The sequence below is a fragment of the Zosterops lateralis genome, assembly GCF_965231275.1.
Source record: "Zosterops lateralis genome assembly, chromosome: 1".
Classification (NCBI taxonomy): domain Eukaryota; kingdom Metazoa; phylum Chordata; class Aves; order Passeriformes; family Zosteropidae; genus Zosterops; species Zosterops lateralis.
The window spans coordinates 3242819-3263630 of record NC_139762.1 but is presented as its reverse complement, the minus strand read 5'-3'; the positions used below and the strand labels follow the sequence as shown (position 1 = coordinate 3263630).

The 20812-nt window shown below is 44.7% G+C and overlaps 1 protein-coding gene across 1 annotated transcript in view; it reads right to left on the bottom strand.

Annotated features, from left to right (window-relative positions):
* Window positions 1-20812, bottom strand: part of OBSCN (obscurin, cytoskeletal calmodulin and titin-interacting RhoGEF) — a 186969-nt gene that overhangs the window by 84332 nt on the left and 81825 nt on the right. Inside the window, exons 46-61 of the mRNA XM_083873333.1 lie at window positions 20417-20680; window positions 19835-20098; window positions 19273-19536; window positions 18595-18858; window positions 17335-17598; window positions 15700-15966; window positions 14597-14860; window positions 13674-13940; window positions 12353-12619; window positions 11385-11651; window positions 9875-10141; window positions 7940-8212; window positions 4965-5231; window positions 3809-4078; window positions 2952-3218; window positions 1288-1554 (exon numbers count right to left, since the gene is read on the bottom strand). Of these exons, the coding sequence (XP_083729459.1) occupies window positions 1288-1554; window positions 2952-3218; window positions 3809-4078; window positions 4965-5231; window positions 7940-8212; window positions 9875-10141; window positions 11385-11651; window positions 12353-12619; window positions 13674-13940; window positions 14597-14860; window positions 15700-15966; window positions 17335-17598; window positions 18595-18858; window positions 19273-19536; window positions 19835-20098; window positions 20417-20680 (4263 nt within the window). The remainder of the gene's footprint in view (window positions 1-1287; window positions 1555-2951; window positions 3219-3808; window positions 4079-4964; window positions 5232-7939; window positions 8213-9874; window positions 10142-11384; window positions 11652-12352; window positions 12620-13673; window positions 13941-14596; window positions 14861-15699; window positions 15967-17334; window positions 17599-18594; window positions 18859-19272; window positions 19537-19834; window positions 20099-20416; window positions 20681-20812) is intronic.

Genomic DNA, 20812 nt, shown 5'->3' with positions numbered 1-20812 from the left:
AACATAGACCAACCTTTACCACACTAGAACCTCCTGTCAGTAGTTGCAGAGATTGATACCATCTCCCCTGAGCCTCCTTTTCTCCAGGTTGAAAAACCCCAGTTATCTCAGTTGGTACATGAGATTTTGGGTGTTTAATCTCTGAAACCACATGTTCTGAGCAGGAGTTTGTTATGGTGACTAAATACACAATCTGCAAGTGTGATCTAAGCCAAAAGACATAGAATTCTTAGCACAAAATGAATAAAACTGTAAAATCCCAAACTGTAGACTTCTTAGTACCAAATGAATAAAAGTGTAAAATCCAAAACCAGAAAATTCTTAATACAAAATGAATGAAACTATAAAATCCAAAAATGCAGACACTAAGGAAGGCAAAGAGCCACAATTCATGGGCTGCTCAGGCATTAAGATAAATGGTGGATAAATTTAAAATGGACTTGTCCTAGGTGTGGTGAAACACTCCAGTTTGATTTCACAGAGTGTCATTGATAACTCAGCAATAAAACGTCCATGTGGATGTGGCATTTGGGGACATGGTTTAGTGGTGGACTTAGCAATGTTGTGCTAGTGGTTGGACTCAGTGATCTCAGATGTCTTTTTGAAACTAAATGGGAGAATGATTGTATTGAAATTCTCGTTGAGCCAGATGTTTTTAGCTCTACGAGGGTTCAATACACTCTGAGGGTGTCCAGCAATTCTCAGAACGGCTTAGAATAATTGTGAGATGCCTCTTCAGGTGTGCTTTGTAAAGAAAATGTTTTAATAAATTATTTAAAAAGATGCAGAAACAAAACAACAGACGGACACAATGCAGAGAAACTTCTTGCACCTCCTAAGGCCCAAAAAGCCTTGAGCACCTCTGTGCTCCTTCTTAAGTATACAAAGATCAAGGAGGGGCAGTTTGGCTTGCTGCCAATAGAAACAGCTACAGGTTTTGAGAGACATTTCCAAAGCCCAACCAGTGCCCCTGTGCTGGTGCTGGGCCAACCACGGTGAGAGAAACACAGAAAGTTCCGGCGCTTTCCCATAAAAGTCAGGAGGAAAACCGAAACCCCTTTTCCTTATCTGGAAACATTTGCTTGGGTGTGGAAATGCCCTGCAACAGGTTTGGGTTGGAAGGGGTCTTAAAGATTCAGTTCCAGCTCCCTGCCATGAGCAGGGAAGCTTCCACTAGACCAGGTCTCTCAGAGTCCCATCCAGCCTGGCCTGGATAACTCCAGGATCCCCCCTGTGAAGGATGGACACAGCCAGGTCTCCTCTGCCCCCAAACAAGCCTCATCTTACCTTTGACATGCAGCGAAGCCGTGGTTTGCTGATCCCCTGAGTCACAAGTGTATTCTCCAGCATCCTGAGCCTCAGCCTCGTAGATGAGGAGCTCAGCTCGTGTCCCCTCCTGGCGGATCTCATACTTGTCCCCAGACTGCAGCACCGTGTCCCCTTTCCTCCACTCCACGCGGGCATGGGGCTTTGTCAGCTCACAGCGGAGCACGGCCGTGCGCCCTTCCTCCACCTCCTCGTTCTTCAGCCACTGCTTGAACAGCACAGGCAGGCCTGGAAAAGGGGTAAAAAAAATATAATGGGTGAGGCAAAAGTAGAAAGTGGAGGAATGTTTTATTGTTAAGGGGTGGGTAGAGCTGTTTTAGAAGTTTGTGGACAATTCCGGCTGGGTTTCTGTAAGGAGAGTTTCCAGGGATGCCAAAGTCAAACCTAGACAGAGGAGGAGAAGGAGGTGGAAGGGGAGTTAATCAGGAAGAAAAATTTGATTTCTATGTGAGCTCCATTCCTCTCCCCACATCCCAGATTCCTTTTCACAAAGAATTCCCAACTAAGTTCAGTAATTATTACTGAAGGTCAGATAGCTTTCCATCCTTGAAATAAAATCATAGAAAGGGATTAAATCACTCAAAGAACACACAAATATATAAAAAAATATAAAATATACATACATGTATATAAATAATATATATATTAATAGATAATATTAGAATATATAGAACAAATCAGAAAAATAGAACATATAGAATATATTAGAATATAGAATATAAATAATATGTAGACTAGTATAATAGAATAATATACAAAATAGAATAATACATAAAATACATTATATAAAATATTACTAATATAGAGAATAATATATGTAGATTATATTAGAATAAACATAGAATATATAAATCTGGGGTTACAATCCAAGGCTTCAGATCTTGCAGCCAGAGATCAATTACAGAATAATTAAGGCTCAAAGGGACCTCTGGAGGACTCCATGGATGGAGATTCCTCCACTCCTCTGGATGTCACTTCCAATGTCTGATCATCTCTTCATGTTAAAGGTTGGGTTTTTCCAATCTGAATTTCTCTCACTGCAGCTTGCACTTGTTGCCTGTCATCTCTTTACTGAGCCCTCCAAGAAAGTTCTGTGTCTCCTATGTAGATCTCCACTAGGAAGCTGCAGAGAGCAGAGAGGTCTCCCTTCCACTTTCTCTTCCCCAGCTATCCAACATAGCTGCCCTTGCCTCTGCTTATACTTAGATCTCAGAATGGTTTAAATTAGAAGGTCCTATCATCTTTTTCCAAACCCTGTCACAGTCAGGGACAGCTTCCACTAGCCCAGGCTGCTCCAAGCCCTGTCCAGCCTGGCCTTGGACACTTCCAGGGATCCAGGGACAGCTACAGCTTCTCTAGGCAGCTTATGCCAGGGCCTCACCATCCTCATTGTAAAAAATATCTTTCTTATACCTAATATAAACTGTTCCCCTTTTGGTTTAAAACAATCACCCCTTGTCCTATCCCAACAGAGTTTGTCCATGTACTTCACATGCTCCAGCCCCCTGACAAACTGGGTGGATTCTGCTGCATTTGCTCCACTAATCAGTGTCTTTCTTGTAGTAGAGAGATCTAAAAATTGATGCTCCCTCCTCTCAGCACTGCTGGGCAGAGAGAAACCATACCTTTGACCTCCAGCCTGGCCGTGGTCTTGCCAGCAGCCGTGTGGCAGCTGTACTCCCCGGAGTCAGCGCAGCTCAGGTCGTGGATGACCAGCGTGTGCACCTTCCCCTCCTGCTGGATGCTGCACTTGTGGCTGGATTGGATCACAGACGTGCCCTTCTTCCACTCCACGGGGACATCAGGCTTGGACACCTCGCAGGACAGGTGGGCAGTGCCACCCTCCTGCAGCTCCAGGTTGTGCAGCGCCTTCACAAAGGTGACCGGGGCAGCTGTGGGGAGAGGGGAGCAGCACTGCTGCAGCATCCTCACCCAGCATCACCCCCCCAGGGCAGAGCTGGGTGTCTGTGGTTATAGCTGGGACCAGATCGAAGAGGAACAAACAACACAAGGCATTGCCACGGGCCATCTTTCAAAAATTGTTCTGTATATCTTAACAGAAAGGTCTTTCAGAGGTTTCAGACTTTTTTTTTTCTTGCAAATATGATCTAAAAGCAGCATAAGTAGGAGATTAGTCCAGAGTATATTCTTGACACTCTTCAGCACTGATTCTGACATATCATCAGCTGCTTAGTTGGATGGTCTTCAAAGGATGTTAATTATTATATCAAATAGCATCAAAGGATGTTAATATTAATTATTATATCAAATAACATCAAAGGATGTTAATATTAATCTTCATTCCACGTACAATAAAAATGACTAGAATGACTGGCTCAGGTGTACCTCTCTAAATTGCTAAATTAGATTAGCAGAATCTCCCAAAATTTCCAAGGCTCCCTAGTCCCAAATACACCTCTCCAGAAATCAAAGCAGTGCCTGCCAGTACCTGCTCCACCCCTCGTCCTGGGAGGCTGCTCACCTTCCACCTTCAGCTGCGCTGCTGACGAAAGCTGCCCCACTTTGAAACTGACGGACCCACAGTCTTCCAGGGTCACCTTCCTCAAGATCAAACTGTGATGTGTCCCTTGCACTCTGATCTCATTCATCTCGTTGGATTGCAGGGGAACATCCCCCAGAAACCACTGGGCATCCTGAGCTGTTTCCTGGGACAGCCTGCACTCGAACACCGCGTCCTCTCCTTCGTACGTGGCAACGTCCTTCAGCTTCTCCACGATGGTGGCTGCTGGCTCTTCATGGAAAGGGCAACAAGCATTTGAGATCTACTTTCAAGTGATGCTTCCTGGGTTAAACATCTTGTTAGGCTCTTTCTTGACAGTGCTACGCTGTTATTTGAGGCTCTAAATAATAAAGCTGGGGGTATTCAGCTTGGAAGAGAAGGTTTATAAAAAGGAGGAAGAAGGGCTTTTTCTAGAGGTAGGTAGTGACAGAAAAAAGGGGAATGGTTTCAAACTGAAAGAGTGCAGGGTTAGTTTAGATGTTAGAAAGAAATTGTCCCCTATGAGGATGGTGAGGCCCTGGCACAGGTTGCCCACAGACGTTCTGGATATCCCATCCCTGGAAGTGTCCAAGGCCAGGTTGGATGGGGCTTGGAGCAGCCTGGAATAGTGGAAGGTGTCCCTGCCCCATCGCAGGGGGTTGGAACCAAATTATCTTGAAGGTTCCTTCCAACCCAAACCATTCTGTGATTCTGTGATTCTAAACTCATGGAAATGTAGGTACACAGGCACGTAGCAACATATTGCAGTGCTACAGATGCATGATTCATGTCTGCATGTGTATTATGCCTACATATATATGATAGTCCAAGAAGCTTGCAAGTTATGCTGTGTTGTGTGTATAGGAAATATTTAATATGTGTATGACCATAACCTGTGTGTTGTGAAAAAATTGTCAACAGATTCCCATGGGTAGAAATTAATTGTCATTAAACCACAGAATCAGTGACTAAAGACCCATTTCTAGAGGTAACTGACCCAGTCCTTAGCCCTGTGAAACCTCTCTCATCTCTGAAATCCCTGTGGTTCTCCTTGGGCACAGGGCAAGGTTTAGCTACCAAATTACTCACTCCTGTGCCCCTGCCGTGGTGCCCAGCCCTTCCCCATGCAAAGCCCCACCTTTCAGGTGCACTGCTGCCGTGGTTTGCTGGTCCCCTGTGTCACAGGTGTACTCCCCAGCATCGGCTTGGCTCAGGTTGTGAATGATCAGCTCAGCCAGGGACCCCTCCTGACGCATCTTGTACTTGTCACCGGAGCGCAGAACTGTCCCTCCCTTCATCCACTGCACGGTGGAGTTGGGTTTGGAGACTTCACAGCTCAGAGTGACAGTGCCACCTTCCTCAGCTTGCTGGCTCTTGAGTGGCTGCGTGAAGGTGACTGGAGAACCTAAATCAGAGAGGGAAAAAATCCTAAAATCCTATGCCATTGCTGACTGCGTATAACCAAGTCTTGTGTTTGATGAAACTCTGGTGCTGTCCTAAATTTGGTTCAAACTCAATGCCAAAGTTAGTTTAAAAGCAAAACAAGGAATGACAGAAAGTGCTGGATTTCCAAGAGCTCCAAGCACTCTGCAGAAGAATCACCGGACACTGCACACACTGAGCACCTCAAGGATTTTGCTCCTTCTTGCACAGGAATGGTCATGCATACTGAGTTTTGAGCATCTCAGTGCATGGATCTCCAAATGGGTACCAAAATCAGACCTCAAAAGCCTTTTCCTGATATCCAAGTTCTTCTGTATTTGGGAGAGGGCATGGAGAAACATCTTTCTCTGATATTTCTTATTAAAATTCCTTGTAAAATTCCTAAAATTATAAAATTCCTTATTAAAATATGCCTTATTTGAAAACTGGACCAGCAGAGAAAGAAGCCCTGGCTGTCTCTGTGCTGATGTTGTCACTGGTGAGTCAAGGTGGAGTTTTGATGGGTGGATTTATGAAGTGGCACATGTAGAAGTTTAGCTCCTCAGGTCTAGTTCCCTGGAAGAACCTCGGTGGCTCCACACTTATTGATATTATATTGCATACTTATTGGTATTTCTATTTATATAGATGTAAATACCAATTCAGCCAACTGGCTGAAAAAAAATTAATAAATAAATTTTTTATATATATATATAATACAGATATATTACATCTGTATTTATTTGTTTGCTTATTATATTTATTATTTATATATATATTTTTCAGCCATTTGGCTGAATTGGTATTTACAGTGTGACTGCACAGGCTTCCCCAGCTTTCTGGGTGTGGATTTTTTTTCAAGGAGTGCTGGAGCAGCTGAGACCACACACAGAGACACAAATTGGCCAACACCATCACAGGACCTGCTTATAGCAACAATATTCTGGTATCCTTGAGTTGTGGAGTCAGTGTGACTATGTTCTTCACGGGAAAGCCTTCAGGGATATTTCAAAAGGTGGGATTTATCAATATCCTGGCTCATCTTTGTTTTTCCTGATCATGTGTCTCAGAAAAAGTCACCTTGATACTGAATTTGTATCATATCAGATTTGAAAGAAAAACAGATATATTGTCACATTACATATATTTGAAAGATCCTTGGCACTAGAAGCATTTAAGTGCCTTGCTCATTAGCTGGAGTTGGGTCCAAGCTTGAACAATTTCACCTGGATTTCATCATTTTTCCAGGCAGAACTACGGGTCAAAGGATGATTAGGCTTCAAAAATAGTCCGTTTTTTAATTTTAGCTCCAGCCCTGGTTGTCTGAGTGACCAGAGAGAGGCCACAGGGTCTCAAAATGTGGAAGTAACTCTTTCACTTGGATCTCTGCATTTTCTTTGCTTAAGGCACCACAGGACTTCCAGAAGCAAAAGGATTCAGCTGCCTTTGGCAGCACAGCATGTCTGAAATCAAGGACAGTAGAAAAAAATCCTCTTGGCAGAGCCTAACAAAGAGAGTGGAGCAATTTTCTAATCTTAAAAAACCCCAACACACCCCACTTTTAACAAAGTGGCTGTTGTTTATTCATTTCCATTATCACAGGTGTATTTGCCTGAGTCTTCTGGTTTTAAGTGATAAATCTTAAAAGTATGGACTGTTCCCTGCTGCCTGATTTCATTCCTGGAGCTTGGGCAGATCACCTGGGGGCCCTTTTTCCATTTCACATCAGCACTGGGCTGGGAGAGCAGGCAGCAGAGGACAGCTGTGCCCTCCTCCTGCACTTCCCTGCTCTGCAGTTTCTCCTTAAAGACTGGAGGTGGCACTGAAATTACAACTAAACAAAGGATTTGTTTGCTTTGCTTTCTTTGCTTTGTTTTCTTTGTTTTGCAGGTGCCTTTGTCTTTTTTTCCTGCAGTGTTAAAACTCCAGCTGAACACTCAATAGGTTGAGTATTAAAAAAGAATTCTCTGACTTCTGTGTTATTTACTCACGGGTTAAAAGATGCTTCTACGAGGGAAGGAGAAGGATTTTGGATGGAGAATTTAATCAAAATAATATTTAGAGGAGGGAAGGGAAGGGAAGGGAAGGGAAGGGAAGGGAAGGGAAGGGAAGGGAAGGGAAGGGAAGGGAAGGGAAGGGAAGGGAAGGGAAGGGAAGGGAAGGGAAGGGAAGGGAAGGGAAGGGAAGGGAAGGGAAGGGAAGGGAAGGGAAGGGAAGGGAAGGGAAGGGAAGGGAAGGGAAGGGGGAGAAGAGAAGAGAAGAGAAGAGAAGAGAAGAGAAGAGAAGAGAAGAGAAGAGAAGAGAAGAGAAGAGAAGAGAAGAGAGAAAAATCCCATATCTGAGCAACCTGATCTAGTTGAAGATGCGGAGGGACTGGACCAGATGGCTTTTAAAGGTCCCTCCAAACCCAAATTATTCTGTAATTCTAAAAAGGGGTAGTGGAAGCAATGAAAATTCCAGGTCTATCCATCCAAGTAGTGAAGCCAAGCTAGTAATTTCTCTGGGAATCACTGAGCTTTGGGGAGATGGTTGAATGTCCTGTTTATCCATGGTGATTGCAGTCACAGATGCTTTGAAGCACAAGCACTTCCAAGACACCAGGGGTAAATTATGGCCTTGAATTTTCTGCCAGAAGAAGCAAAGCATCCCCTGTTCCCACTGATCCTGTTCCACACCACAGTCAGCCCTCACCTTTCACTGTGAGCTCTGCCGTCGACGTGTGGGGTCCCACCCGGAAAGTGACGGTGCCAATGTCCTGCTCAGTCACCTTCCTCAGGGTCAGGGTGTGGATCTTGCCCTTCTCCACTGAGATCTCGTTCATTTCGTTGTTCTGCAGGGCCACATCCTGCAGCTTCCATTCCACGTCCCTGGCATTCTCGTGGGACACCTGGCACCTAAAGGTGACATCGTCCCCTTCGGACACCACCATGTCCTTGAGGCCGCTCACAATGGTCACATCAGGCTCTGCAAGGAGCAGAAATGCGAAATGAAAGGGAAAACATGGATCAAATCGTGGAACTGGTGTCTTTAGTTTTAGCTGTCGTGTTTTTTAGATTCTGTGTTGCCCAGGGGTGCAGCTCTGAGCTCACAGTCAGTGTCACTCAGCTCTCTGCACACAGCAGGGACACAAAACAAACCCTTGTCCTGCTGCACACCAAGGACAACTGGCACAAGTGTTCAGGCCCAAAAGCACAAACAACGGTGGCTGAAGAGAGAAAACAAGAAGGATGGGACTGCATCACCTGCAGCTGGGATTGGACAATTCAATCCCAAGATGCAAATGGACCAAAACTTATCAAAGTCTGAGACCTCGTGACCATTTGTCCATTTTGTGACCATTTTGGGTCCACCTTGGGTGTAGCCCTGGCCAGGCTCTTGTCCTGCCCAAGGTGTATCCTTAAAGGTCTTTCAATAAATACCTACTTTATTCTCTAGCTCTGTCTGGTCTCTCTTTCAGGTCAGCCTTCCCAAGGCATCAGAGCCATGAATAATGAAGGCTGCAGTGGAATTTTGGAAGTCACCTGCTGCAACCACTGCTGGTTACTCAAGATCTTGTTCTTCAGGACCTCCAAGTGTGGAAAAAGAACAGACTCTCAAACCACATTTCAAACTCTGATTTCAGTGTACTTGGCAACAAGACAAATGACGTTTGCATAGTGGCTTTACCACTTGCCCTTGCTAAGAGATGTTGCGTATTGATTTTTTTTTAATTATGCTTGATTGGGTGAAAAAGGTATGAATGCTGGATGCCAAAATCAAGATTTTGAAATTTGTTCCATTTACACTTGGACATCTTCATAGGATAATGTTAAAGCCTGATCCTCTCTATTGTATTTCTGTGAACAGATTTGCATTCACTCCATGCTGATGCTCCAAACTGACTGAGGCCCTGGCTGGCTTTGTCCTCCCAGCAGGACTCACTAGGTTAATGTGAGCACAGGGGTTCTGCACTGCAGTTTGCCTGATTCCTGCTTCTAGGACAGCTGGGCACCTGTGCAAGGGTCATACAGACATCCTCCATCAGGCAGAAGCTGTAAATACCCCAAACCCACTGGGGAATACCAAAGGAATCATAAAATCACTAAGGTTGGAAAAGACCTCTAAAATCATCGAGTGAAACCATTCAAAAAACAGCCCAGTCTCCCTCTGAGCAAGCACAGTGGATATTCCTACAACTGAGGTCACCATCTGCACGAAAAGTGGTGCAGCTGTGTGTGATGTGCAGGGGATCCACGACGTGGAGTAGCCTGTGGAGATGCTGGGGGTGTTTGTTCCACACCAGTGGTCCAACCTAAGCTCTGCAATGATATTAAGGCCAGATGCAGCTGCCACATGACTGGAAGCTGGGGCTGGACCATCTGTTCAGTCCCATGCACGTGATGTCAAGCAAATATTCCAAGCCATGAGTCACAGATCACAGCTGCCTTTTCCTCTCCTGTCCACCAAGTCAATCTTTGCTTTGGTGCATCCACTGACCATAAGATTTTTTTTTATTATGCCCTTCCTATGCTCTGTGTTGATCACAATAACTCATTTCATGCAATGCATGTGTATATAACTCAGTCATGTTGAAAAATCTTAATTTCCTAAAGGGAAAATCTCCTTGTTCCAACAAACAGGTCTTGCCTTTCACAGTGAGTTTGGCAGAGCTGGTCTGATCTCCAGCCTTGCAGGAATATTCTCCAGCATCCCCAGGCTCCAGGTGGTGAACACGGAGCTCCCTGAGGGTCCCATCCTGCCACATCTCATACTTGGAGCTGGAGTGCAGCAGGACTCCATCCTTCCTCCACTCCACTTCTGCCTTGCTGATGGAAATCTCACAGCGCAGCATGGCTGTTCCTCCCACCTCCACTTCCTCGTTCCTCAGCTGCTGTTTCAGCTGGGGTTTGATAGCTGCAAAATGAGAAATAAATAATACATCAGCTGTTTGCTTGCATGCCAGGTCTGCACAGCTCAGCACAAGGCACCTGGGCTCTGGTGATGCAGAACAATTTCGCATTAAATGGTGATATGATAATAAAACCATTTTTTTTTCACTATAAACAGACCTACATTGTGTACATCCAGAGGATCAGAAAGTTCCCAAAATATTTTTATATCCCAGAAGGTCCAGGGCATCCACACCACACCATTTATGCATCTGCTCAGCATATTGGAAACTCCAACACACAAAGATTTTGACTAAGCAAAACTTGGCAGTTTCTGTTTAAACCAGGACAAATCTGTTCACTTTTACAGACATACTCCTGATTTTCAACAGCTAAATAATGTAAAGCTTTCAACTAATTTCTGATTTCTCAGCTGTCTTTTCAGGATCCACATCATCATCATGGGTGAGTCCTTCCAGATGATGCACAAATGGACGTTTATTGAAGTGGAGCATGGAACAGCTCAGGCAACAGCTTGGAAACAAGGAGGAAATATCCATGGGGTGTGTGTGAACAGTTGGAAAAACATGAATCTCAGGGCCTGTGGTTCCAGTAAAAATACTACTGTGAGACAGGTAAAGCAATCACCGGGCTCTTTCACCCATAATTGACCCTGTAGCTGCTTTTTGAGTCAGAGTCAGCAAAAATATGTTGTTTGAAAGGTTAGGGCTTAGATCAAAGCCACAAATTCCACCCAGCTTTGAGACAATTACAAATATTTCATAGATGGTGCTGGGATGGCCCTGTTTTAGCAGGGAGGTTGACCTGTGACCCATTCTGTGATTCTGTGATCAATCACAGATATTATTCCTGGTTTGGTTAAATACAGCATTCTCAGGATCTTCAGGGAGATTAAAAATAGCAACCTCAAAATGCTTTTTTTAAAAAATGATGTGTGATTTTGCTATTGATTCAAGTGAGCCAGAAAAAATTGCAAAGCACCCAAAAAGGTTTTGCTAGTATTTCAAAATCCCCACAACACAGAATTCCTTGCTTTTATCATATCAGAGGAAGGGGTCAGTGCACTGCACTCTGTGCTTTACAGGCTTGGATAGGAACCCTGCCCCACCACTTCCACTTCTCTTGTACTCTGCTTTATGGCTGAGCAGCTCTTTTCCTCATTATCTCAACTTTTGGATTAAATAACATCATTCACACAGTTCCACCAACGCCTCTTCTCCTCCACCCCAGGTGGGTCCAATGCTAACCATTCACTCTGAGGGCTGCAGTGCTCTGCTGGTCTCCCGTGTCACAAGTGTAATCAGAAGCATCCTCTGGCTCTACATTATGGATCACAAGCTCAGCTGTGCGCCCAATTAATTTAATTTCGTATTTGGCACACAGGAAGAGCTCCATGGTGCCTTTCCTCCACTCCACGGCCGCGTTGTCCTTTGTCAGCTCACACTGGAATTTCACCGCGGCTCCTTCTTCTGCCTCCTCGTCCTTGAGCTGCTTTTGGAAAAGAACTGGCAGAGCTAAAAGAGAAAAGAAAAGGATCAACAGGATCTTTTAGTGAAGCTTGAGTCAAGTCCTGGTTAACACAGAGTGACTCTTGGAGAAAAGATACTCTGCTTTCCACTCTGATATTCCTGATATTCCATGTTGGATCCATGTTTCATAATTTTCCTGGTGCAACTAGGAGATCTTGCTGCATCAGAAGAAGCCATCTGCACCCATAACATTCATTTCCTTTGTTCCTTGACTCAAATCCTTCCCAGGGGTGAATTCATCGAATGATTTTATCCCTCAGTTGATCTAATAATGATCTCAAGAGCAAAGAACTTCAAAACTCTGTGGACAGCCTTGAGAGGTCAGGAATGTCGTTGTCTGTCTTCTTACAGGATTTGAAAGGAAATACTCTTTTATAATATTCAAACAGCATGTAATGTGAAATGTCCAGATGTTATACTAAATCATTGCTTTCCCTTAAATTTCTCCTCAGGCACAAAGCTTGAAAGAATTTCCTATTAAACCCCAAAACTCAAACAGAGCACTGGAAAAACAAAGAATCATCCTCTTCCATTCTCATTAAAAATAAAAAAAATCCTAATACGTCAGATGAAAAGGAAGATATTCATAGAGAATAAGAATAATGCACTTAAAAATATTCATATTGGAATAGTTGTTTGCTTATTGGAGGAACCTATTCCTTTAGGAGGCAGCTCACACCACGTACCTTTCACATTCAGAGCTGCCCTGGTTTCCTGGTCCCCCGTGTCACAGCTGTATTCTCCTGTGTCTTCTAATCTGAGATTGTGTATCAAGAGCTCTACCAGGCATCCCCTCTGCCTCATTTCATATTTCTGGCTGGGCTGCAGCCCCACGCCTCCTCTCCTCCATTCCACTGCAGCACTGGGTTTCGACAGCTCACAGCAGAACGTGGCTGTGCTTCCTTCCTCAAATTCCTTACTTTGTAAAGGTTGCTTAAACGTGACAGGCAGAGCTGTAAAATTTGAGAAGAAAATGTTTCAAGAGTGTTTTAGTGCAAGAAGGATCCAGTCCTACCATCATGCTTCAGGTATGGCTTATTCTAATGATTCCATAATCCTGGGGATGCAACTCTCTGTCTTGGCAGAATTTTTCTTGAACCACTAAGGGAACGAAGCATTGAGGACAGGCAAAGTTAGGAAAGATCTGGTCTTTGTGGTCAACAGAATGGCCTGGTTTGGGGTCTGAAGGAGCCAGAATTTCCTGTGAAAGAGTTTCCATGCCAGCTATGGATGCTTTAGGCAAAGATCAGTGGGAACAGCCTCTCTAACACAGATCCCTGTCTCTCAATAGAGGTCTGTGAGTTTGCAATATTATGCGAAGAGAATTTCTGCCCCAAATAAGGCTTCTATCAATGTATAAAAGATTAGGTTAGTATTGATCTCTTGGTGAGAGATCACAGTGAAGAGATAAATGGGAAGGGAAATTCAGATTTCAGTTAAGGCCTTGCTCTGGATGGTAGAAGGAGTGAAGGAACACAAATGTGGATTCAGCAGTCAGCATTTGCACCAGAAGTTCAAAGCCTCCAGTAACAATACAGCACATTCATATATCACAGAAATCCCTTATCCCCTAACTGGTGCATCTCTTGCCATCCTAGACAGGCATTACATCCAATTAGGCATTCCTAATCCCATTCCAGCCACACTTCCTGCACTCAGGGCAGGAAAGTTCAGTGTATTTTTCATCATTACAACATTCAAGGCCAGCTTGGCTGAGGTTGTGAACAACCTGGTCTAGTGGAAGCTGTCCCTGCCCATGGCAGAGGTTGGAATGAGATAAGCTTTAAATTCCTTCTCAACCCAAACTATTTTTGGGATTCTACGATTTAATTGCTTTCACATCTCCGATACTGCAAGAAGAACATTTCTACCTTGCTGTGTGCCATGCCCACGAAGAACACTTATTCTGGCATGGGCCAGCAGCAAGACAAATCAATGGCTGCAGAGAACACCAGGAAAAGCTCCTTTCACTCCACTCCTATTGAGCCAAGGGTCACCACTGCCTACCATGCACGGCCACTGTGGCCACTGTCCGCTGGTGTCCGGAGTCGCAGGTGTAAACCCCTGAATCCTCCACTTCCAGGTCATAAATGACCAACTCAACAGCACAGCCCTGCTGCCTCATCTCGTATTTCAGACCAGGGTAGAGAGTGACATCCCCTTTCCTCCACTCCACTGGAGCCTTGGGTTTGGTGAGCTCACACCTCAATGTTGCTGTGCCACCTTCTTTTGCCTCGGTGTCCTGAAGCTCTTGTTTGAAAAGGGCTGGTAGGGCTACAAAATAAAAATATGACTTGGACCTGCTGTAGGCTGAGGCTTGGGAAAAAGGAAGTAGAGGGAAAATGAAAGCACCAAAAGAGAGGGTTTTTTTCCCCAGATGTCTCTAAACCTCAATGCTCTAGATTCAAACTACAAAGCTATTTCCCCAGAGAAGTAATAGGAATATGTGCAGAGCACGAAGAAATGGATTTCAAGAAGTTACATTTGCCATGAAATATACAGAACCTAATCTATGACCTAAAAATGGAATAATAGTTTTCCTACTGTAAAAGTAGCCAGCGTGCTGCCCTGATCACTGAAGAAGTGTTCTGAAGATCAGCAGGGAATTTTCAGAGTTCAGATTCCCACCCAATACAGAGATTTGCAAGAGTTCATACTCCCTCTTAAGGGAACTTTAAGGGTTCAGATTCCCTCTTGAGACAGGCCACTTGCAGGAAAGATTTTGATTATTCTGACAGCAGAATACAGAAAAGATGCACTTAGTTCAGCATTGCAATTCCCGTTTTCTGCCTGGCCACTCCATGAGCTGCATAGACCAGGCTATTCTGCACACCTTACAATTTACAACCTTTTCCTTAAGCAACACTAAACCACAGTTGCTATTTTTATTTTTAGAAAATGTTACAGCCTTTTTCCCTCTAGCTTTTTACCATTGACTGTCAGCGTGGCAGTTGTCTGCTGATCTCCACACACACAGGTGTAAACTCCAGCATCCTCCTCCTCCAGCTCATGGATAATCAGCTTTGCAACAGCACCGTCCTGACTCATTTCATATTTGCTGCTCTCTTTGAGCACCTCCTGCCCTTTCTTCCACTCCACCTCAGCAGGCTTTGTCAGCTCACACTGCAGAGCAGCTGTGCCATTTTCCACAGCTTCCAGGTCCTTCAGCTCTCTCTTGAATTCTGGAGGCAGCACTGAAGAGTAAAAGAGTTACCACAGAGAGGGTGAATTTTCCTTAAAATGCCACTTGGTGAATCCTGGGGGGGAGGTGTCATCGTGCAATACCAAGCCCTGATCCAGGTCAGTGGAACACAATGGAAAATCTTCCCCAGCTTCCCTGGACACTGGATCAGGGCAAGAAAGGTGATAGGGAATGATGCCTTGAGTTTTAGCTTTCATGTTTTTCAGACTCTGTGCTGCCTAGGGGTGTAGCTCTGAGCCTCATATTGTTAGTCAGCTCTCTTCACAGAGCAGGGAGACAAAATAAATCCTTTTCCTAATGAAGACCAAGGACAATTTTCAGGCCTAAAAGTGCAAACAACGGTGGCTGAAGGGAGAAAACAAGAAGGATGGGACTGCATCACCTGCAGCTGGGATTGGACAAATTAACCCCAAGATGCAAATGGACCAAAACTTATCAGTGTGAGACCTTGGGACCATTTTTTGTCCATTTTGTGACCATTTTGGGTCCACCTTGGGTGTAGCCCTAGCCAGGCTCTTTTCCTGCACAAGGTGTATCCTTAAATGTTTTAAAATAAATATCTACTTTATTCTCCAGCTCTGTCCAGTCTCTGTTCCAGCTCACCCTTCCCAAGGCATCACTTTCTGGCAACCCAGATGGGACAGTGAGGCATCAGAACCAGTACAGCTGAGGGGGATAAACACCAAGAGGGAATGTTTTTCCTAATTCTACAGAAGGAGGAGGCACAGAGAGTACAAAGGAACCAAAAGGCCAAGCAAACAGAAAGGGACAGAACACAGCAATAGAGATTTGGGCAGATTTGGAGGACGTCCACCCCAAGGATTACGTTACCATGAACTGTTAGAGCAGCAGTGCTGATCTTGTCTCCACACACACAGGAATAATCCCCAGTGTCACTCAGGTCCAAGCCATGGACCAGAAGCTCCACAGCACGTCCCTCCTGCCTCATGCTGTACTTGGAGCCCGAGGTGAGGACGTGCTGGCCCTTCTTCCACTGCACACAGGCAGGGGCTTTGCTCAGCTCGCAGTGAAAAGTGGCTGTTCCACCTTCTACTCCTTCCTGGCTGGTCAATTCTTCTTGGAAAAATGGAGGCACAGCTGGAGGATGCAGGTAAAATGTGTTACCAACTGAAGGTGGCTCCAGGGAGGGGTGGGGAAGTGATGGGAGAAAGTTGTGAAGGTTGTGACAGAGGAAAGTTGTCAAGGATGGGTGAGTATCAGCCACAAAGAGAGGAAAGAGAAATGAAAATTTCCTAGTGGGAATAGACATCCTAATCCTTTTGGATTTACCCTGGCTTCCTACAGCAAAACTGCAGAGTCCTCAACAGATTTACACCTGCTTTCTACCAGTTTCCTCCTCAGAAAAAAGCAGAATACCAGCTCTGAGCTTTTAATTCACATCTGTTGGTGTCTTCCACAAACTTCATCGCTTTTCACTCCGTTTTCCTGCTCACAGAGCTCTCCTGCTGGGCTCTGACTGTTGACACAGCTCCTTACTCATCCTCACTCCTTCTTCCTTGAGATATCCTTGAAGAGGCACATCCAGGACTCACAGATTCTTTTTGGCCCCAAAGTAAATCTCCAGCTGCTGAATTCCAGCCTGGGTTCTCATCTCAGAACACATTTTTTCCTATTTAACATAATTCTTGTACTCATTACAACTTGCATCCTTGAAATAAGTGTCGTGACCTTCACATATGTCCCTCTACTAACTAGGTGGGATAATGGGATATTTCATCTTGTTTAATAAGGTTGGATAGCTCAGATCTCAAAATTAATGTCTAGTATTAGAGACTTAATTGAAATATCCAGGCTAGAAAATAGGTTTAGTCCTGGTTTCCATCAGTGTTAAACTGAAACACCAGACTTGTTAGTCCAGCAAATTGCTCTTCCAACAAAGGAAGACCAGAAGGAGGTCACAGAAAGAATTTATTCTTTCCTTAGAAAAATCAGTCTCCCAATGGAAATCTATCCTTGGGCATCAGGACAGAGATTATGGGCACAAAGTCCAGAATGGGCATAACTTAGTGCAGAGGAAATTATAACTAACAAAGCCTTATTCTGGATACTCCTTAATCCCTGTATTGAGAATTGAGTGGTTGGTATTGAGAATTTCAGAAAGGAATGGCAAGGAATAAACAGATTTGTGGCTTAGAGAATAAATGCAGGAAAGGAAAGACCAGAGAACAATGGGGTTACATGGCAGGAAAGGAATGGCAGAATGGAAAGAAGAAAGGAGAGCAGGATTGTGTTGAAGGAAAGGAAGAGGCAAAAGGATGGCACAGAGAAATGCAGACAGGTATTTCCCAATATCCACAGCCTGCAGGTGAGGAGGGGCAGGAAACATTTTCAACTTAAAGGAAGTTCAATTAATAAGGATGAACAGACAGATGTGGGAAACTGAACAGCTTAGAGCAGAGGACAGAGGTTTCCAGTCAGGAAACAGGAGGTCAGGGATGGCTTTACCCTGTACTGTCAAGACAGCTGTAGTCTGGTGCTCTCCACACACACAGGTGTAGTCTCCTGCATCCTCCTCTGCTACTTCATGGATCACCAGCTCTGCCTTGAGCCCTTCCTGCCTCATTCTGTATTTCCCACTTGGTTTGAGGATCCTCTGGTCCTTCCGCCACTCCACTGGAGCAGCCTTGGAGAGCTCACAGAGCAGGGAGACTTCTCCACCTTCTTCTGCTTCCTTGTCCTTCAGCTCTTCCTTAAAGAGTGGTGGCAGAGCTGGAGGATGCAATACGGATAAAAGGACAGCAGAAAACCAGAATTAAAACCCTCATTTCTATTTTGAGATTATTTCCCCTCTTGCCTTTTTTTTCCAGCCTATTATTGATATTTTTAGCCATAACCAAGTTGAGAAACTCTGAACATGTCTTTCTTGGAGTGTAATGTGATTTCAGCCACCCTGAGGGATCAGTTCCCTGGGGTTTTGTTGTTATTTATATTGAAAAACAGAAAGACCCAGACCTCAGATCAACAGTACTCACAAATAACACTGCTGGATACAGAACTGTTTTATCGACACAAATGTCATTTTTTGGAGGCTGCTGTTGTTAGTTTCTGGTTTGTTTTTACTAAACTGGTACAGCCCCCATCTACATGAAAGCAGATAGATTTCAAGATAAAACTACTCCTAGTTTTAAGTTGAAGTGTGAAGGGCCATTACATCTAATAAAATTTTAAATTCCTATTACTCCTAATTTTGGAAATCATAACTCAAAGACAAAACAACCTACAGGAATTAAGCTCTGGAATGATGACACTTATCTCACTCGGCATGTCTGACTTCTTTAAAGAATCTGAAGCCTTCAGAAAAAAAACATGGCCAGAGAATTTCCTTCTATTTCTGCTCCCCCAACCCTCACTTCTCTTTTTCCAGTTCCTGGAGAAGAAGGACCTGACAGCCCACAGCTGGGTGTTTTGGATAAAGTGTGGTGGACTGACGTGACCTACTGGATTGGAGCTGGAAAATGCAAATATCCAAGAAGAGGAGACCTGCACAGAAGGAAACTTCTCCTTTTCTCCTTTTAAAGGACAAATTAATAACGACTCAAAAAGTCACCATGAGCAACTCTTAGGAAGAAATGAGTTATAAATAGAATGAAGAAAGAGGAAGGGATAAAAACAAAGACAAACTACTGATCCAGGAAAGAAGCAACTACATTTCAGAATTCTGTCTATCTCAAGAGATATTCATCAATATTAATAAGTTCTTTTTACCATGAACTGTTAAGGTTGCTGTTGTCTTCTGGTCTCCACACACACAGGTGTAATCTCCAGCATCTTTTACTTCTAGGTCACAAATGAGCAGCTCTGCAGTGGTGCCAGACTGTCTCATTTGATATTTGCCACTTGCTTTGAGCACTTTGGGCCCTGTTTTCCACTGCACAGGAGCTCCTTTGGTTAATTCACATCTCAGAGTGACTGATGCTCCTTCTTGGGCTTCTTCATCCTTCAACTCTTCCTTGAAAAGCACTGGCAGGGCTGGGAATGGAAAGCCAATAGAAAGTGTGTTTAAAATAAGTGATCGACATCCTGAACTCTCAGCTGAAGTTCAAACCTGGCCAAATCAGGGGTGTGAGGCTGAGGCTATCACTATGAAGATCTGCAAACTGAATCCAGCAGTAAGACAAGAAGTGCTGAGATGGCAGGCCAAAGTACAAGGTTTGAGGTAGAATTTAAAGGATTTATCACAGGACAGAACATCTCGGCTGGTCCAACATTTCCTAGGTGCAATTCCCTTAAACCTACAACACAGCAGAGTGTCTGCAAGGAGAGACAGTCCTGTCCTCAGCTCCCTCTTAAACAAAACCAGACAAAACATAAACACCTGAACAAGAACTGGACGCTTCATGGGGGTTTCAGAGAAACAGCAAATGGACAATCATCTGAATTTACCCTTCACAGTGAGAGAGGCCGTGCTCTGCTGCTCCCCACACACACAGGTGTATTCTCCTGCATCCTGCAGCTCTAGGTCATGGATTTCCAGCTCTGCCAAGGCACCTTCCTGCCTCATGATGTATTTTTCACTTGCCCTGAGTATTTTGTTCCCTTTCTTCCAGGCCACAGCTGCAGCCTTGCTCAGCTCACAGTGCAGAGTGGCTGTTTGGCTCTCCGTGGCTTGCAGGTCCTTCAGGTCTTCTTTGAAAAGGGCTGGCAGGGCTGAAGGTCACAAAATGCACAGAGGACATTAAAAATGACATGTGGCACACAGGTAACAGGAGGGGTGGGGTGGTACAGAAGCAGAGAGCACTTTAGGGTGGAAACAAGGTGTTTTCCTCATAATTCTGAGACATTGGACAAACCAGAAGACAGAAAAGCAGCCTGGATACAACCAGACCTTACAGAGAGAGTTTACAGATTTAAAGAAACAATTCAGCCACAGGTGAACACACAGTCAATATCAATGAGCTGGCATAGAAATCCACAATAATACAGATAAATGTATATTTTTTTTTACCATGCACTATCAAGGCAGCTGTTGTCTCCTGCTCTCCACACACACACGTGTACTCTCCAGCATCTTTCACTTCCACATCCTGGATAAGCAGCTTCCTGACCGTGCCCTCCTGCCTCATTTTGTACTTGTCACTGGCTTGGAGCAAAGTGCTGCCCTTCCTCCACTCCACGGGGGCAGCTTTGGTCAGCTCACACCTCAGAGTGGCCACTTGACCCTCGGTCACCTCCTGGTCCTTCAGGCTCTCCTGGATCCCTGCAGGCAGCACTGAGGATGCAATGGGAGCAGGGTTAAAGGCAGCAGCAAACACAGCCTGTAGGTGAGGGCATGGGTGGGGAAGGAAAGGTGAGGAGGTGTCTTCAGGCTTGACCTCACATCTGCTTCAGGGATTGGGTTCTCAAAATCACTTTGTGCACAGAATTGGAGAAAGGTTTTACCCCTAAATCACAAAACTCATCCTGGTGGTTATGCCACGCAAAGTGAGACTCAGAGGAACTGAGCACAGATACCAATGCCCACGGTGCTAAAAAACAATTCAAACCACAATCTCAATAATGATGGCATCCAGATGGAGTTGGTCATTACCATGCACTGCCAAGGAAGCTGTGGACTGCTGCTCCCCACACACACAGGTGTATTCTCCTGCATCCTGCAGCTCTAGGTCACGGATTTCCAGCTCTGCCAGGGCACCTTCCTGCCTCATGATGTATTTTTCACTTGCCCTGAGTATTTTGTTCCCTTTCTTCCAGGCCACAGCTGCAGCCTTGCTCAGCTCACAGCGCAGAGTGGCTGTTTGGCTCTCTGTGGCTTGCAGGTCCTTCAGGTCTTCTTTGAAAAGGGCTGGCAGGGCTGAAGGTCACAAAATGCACAGAGGACATTAAAAATGACATGTGGCACACAGGTGACAGGAGGGGTGGGGTGGTACAGAAGCAGAGAACACTTTAGGGTAGAAACAGGGTGTTTTCCTCATAATTCTGGGAC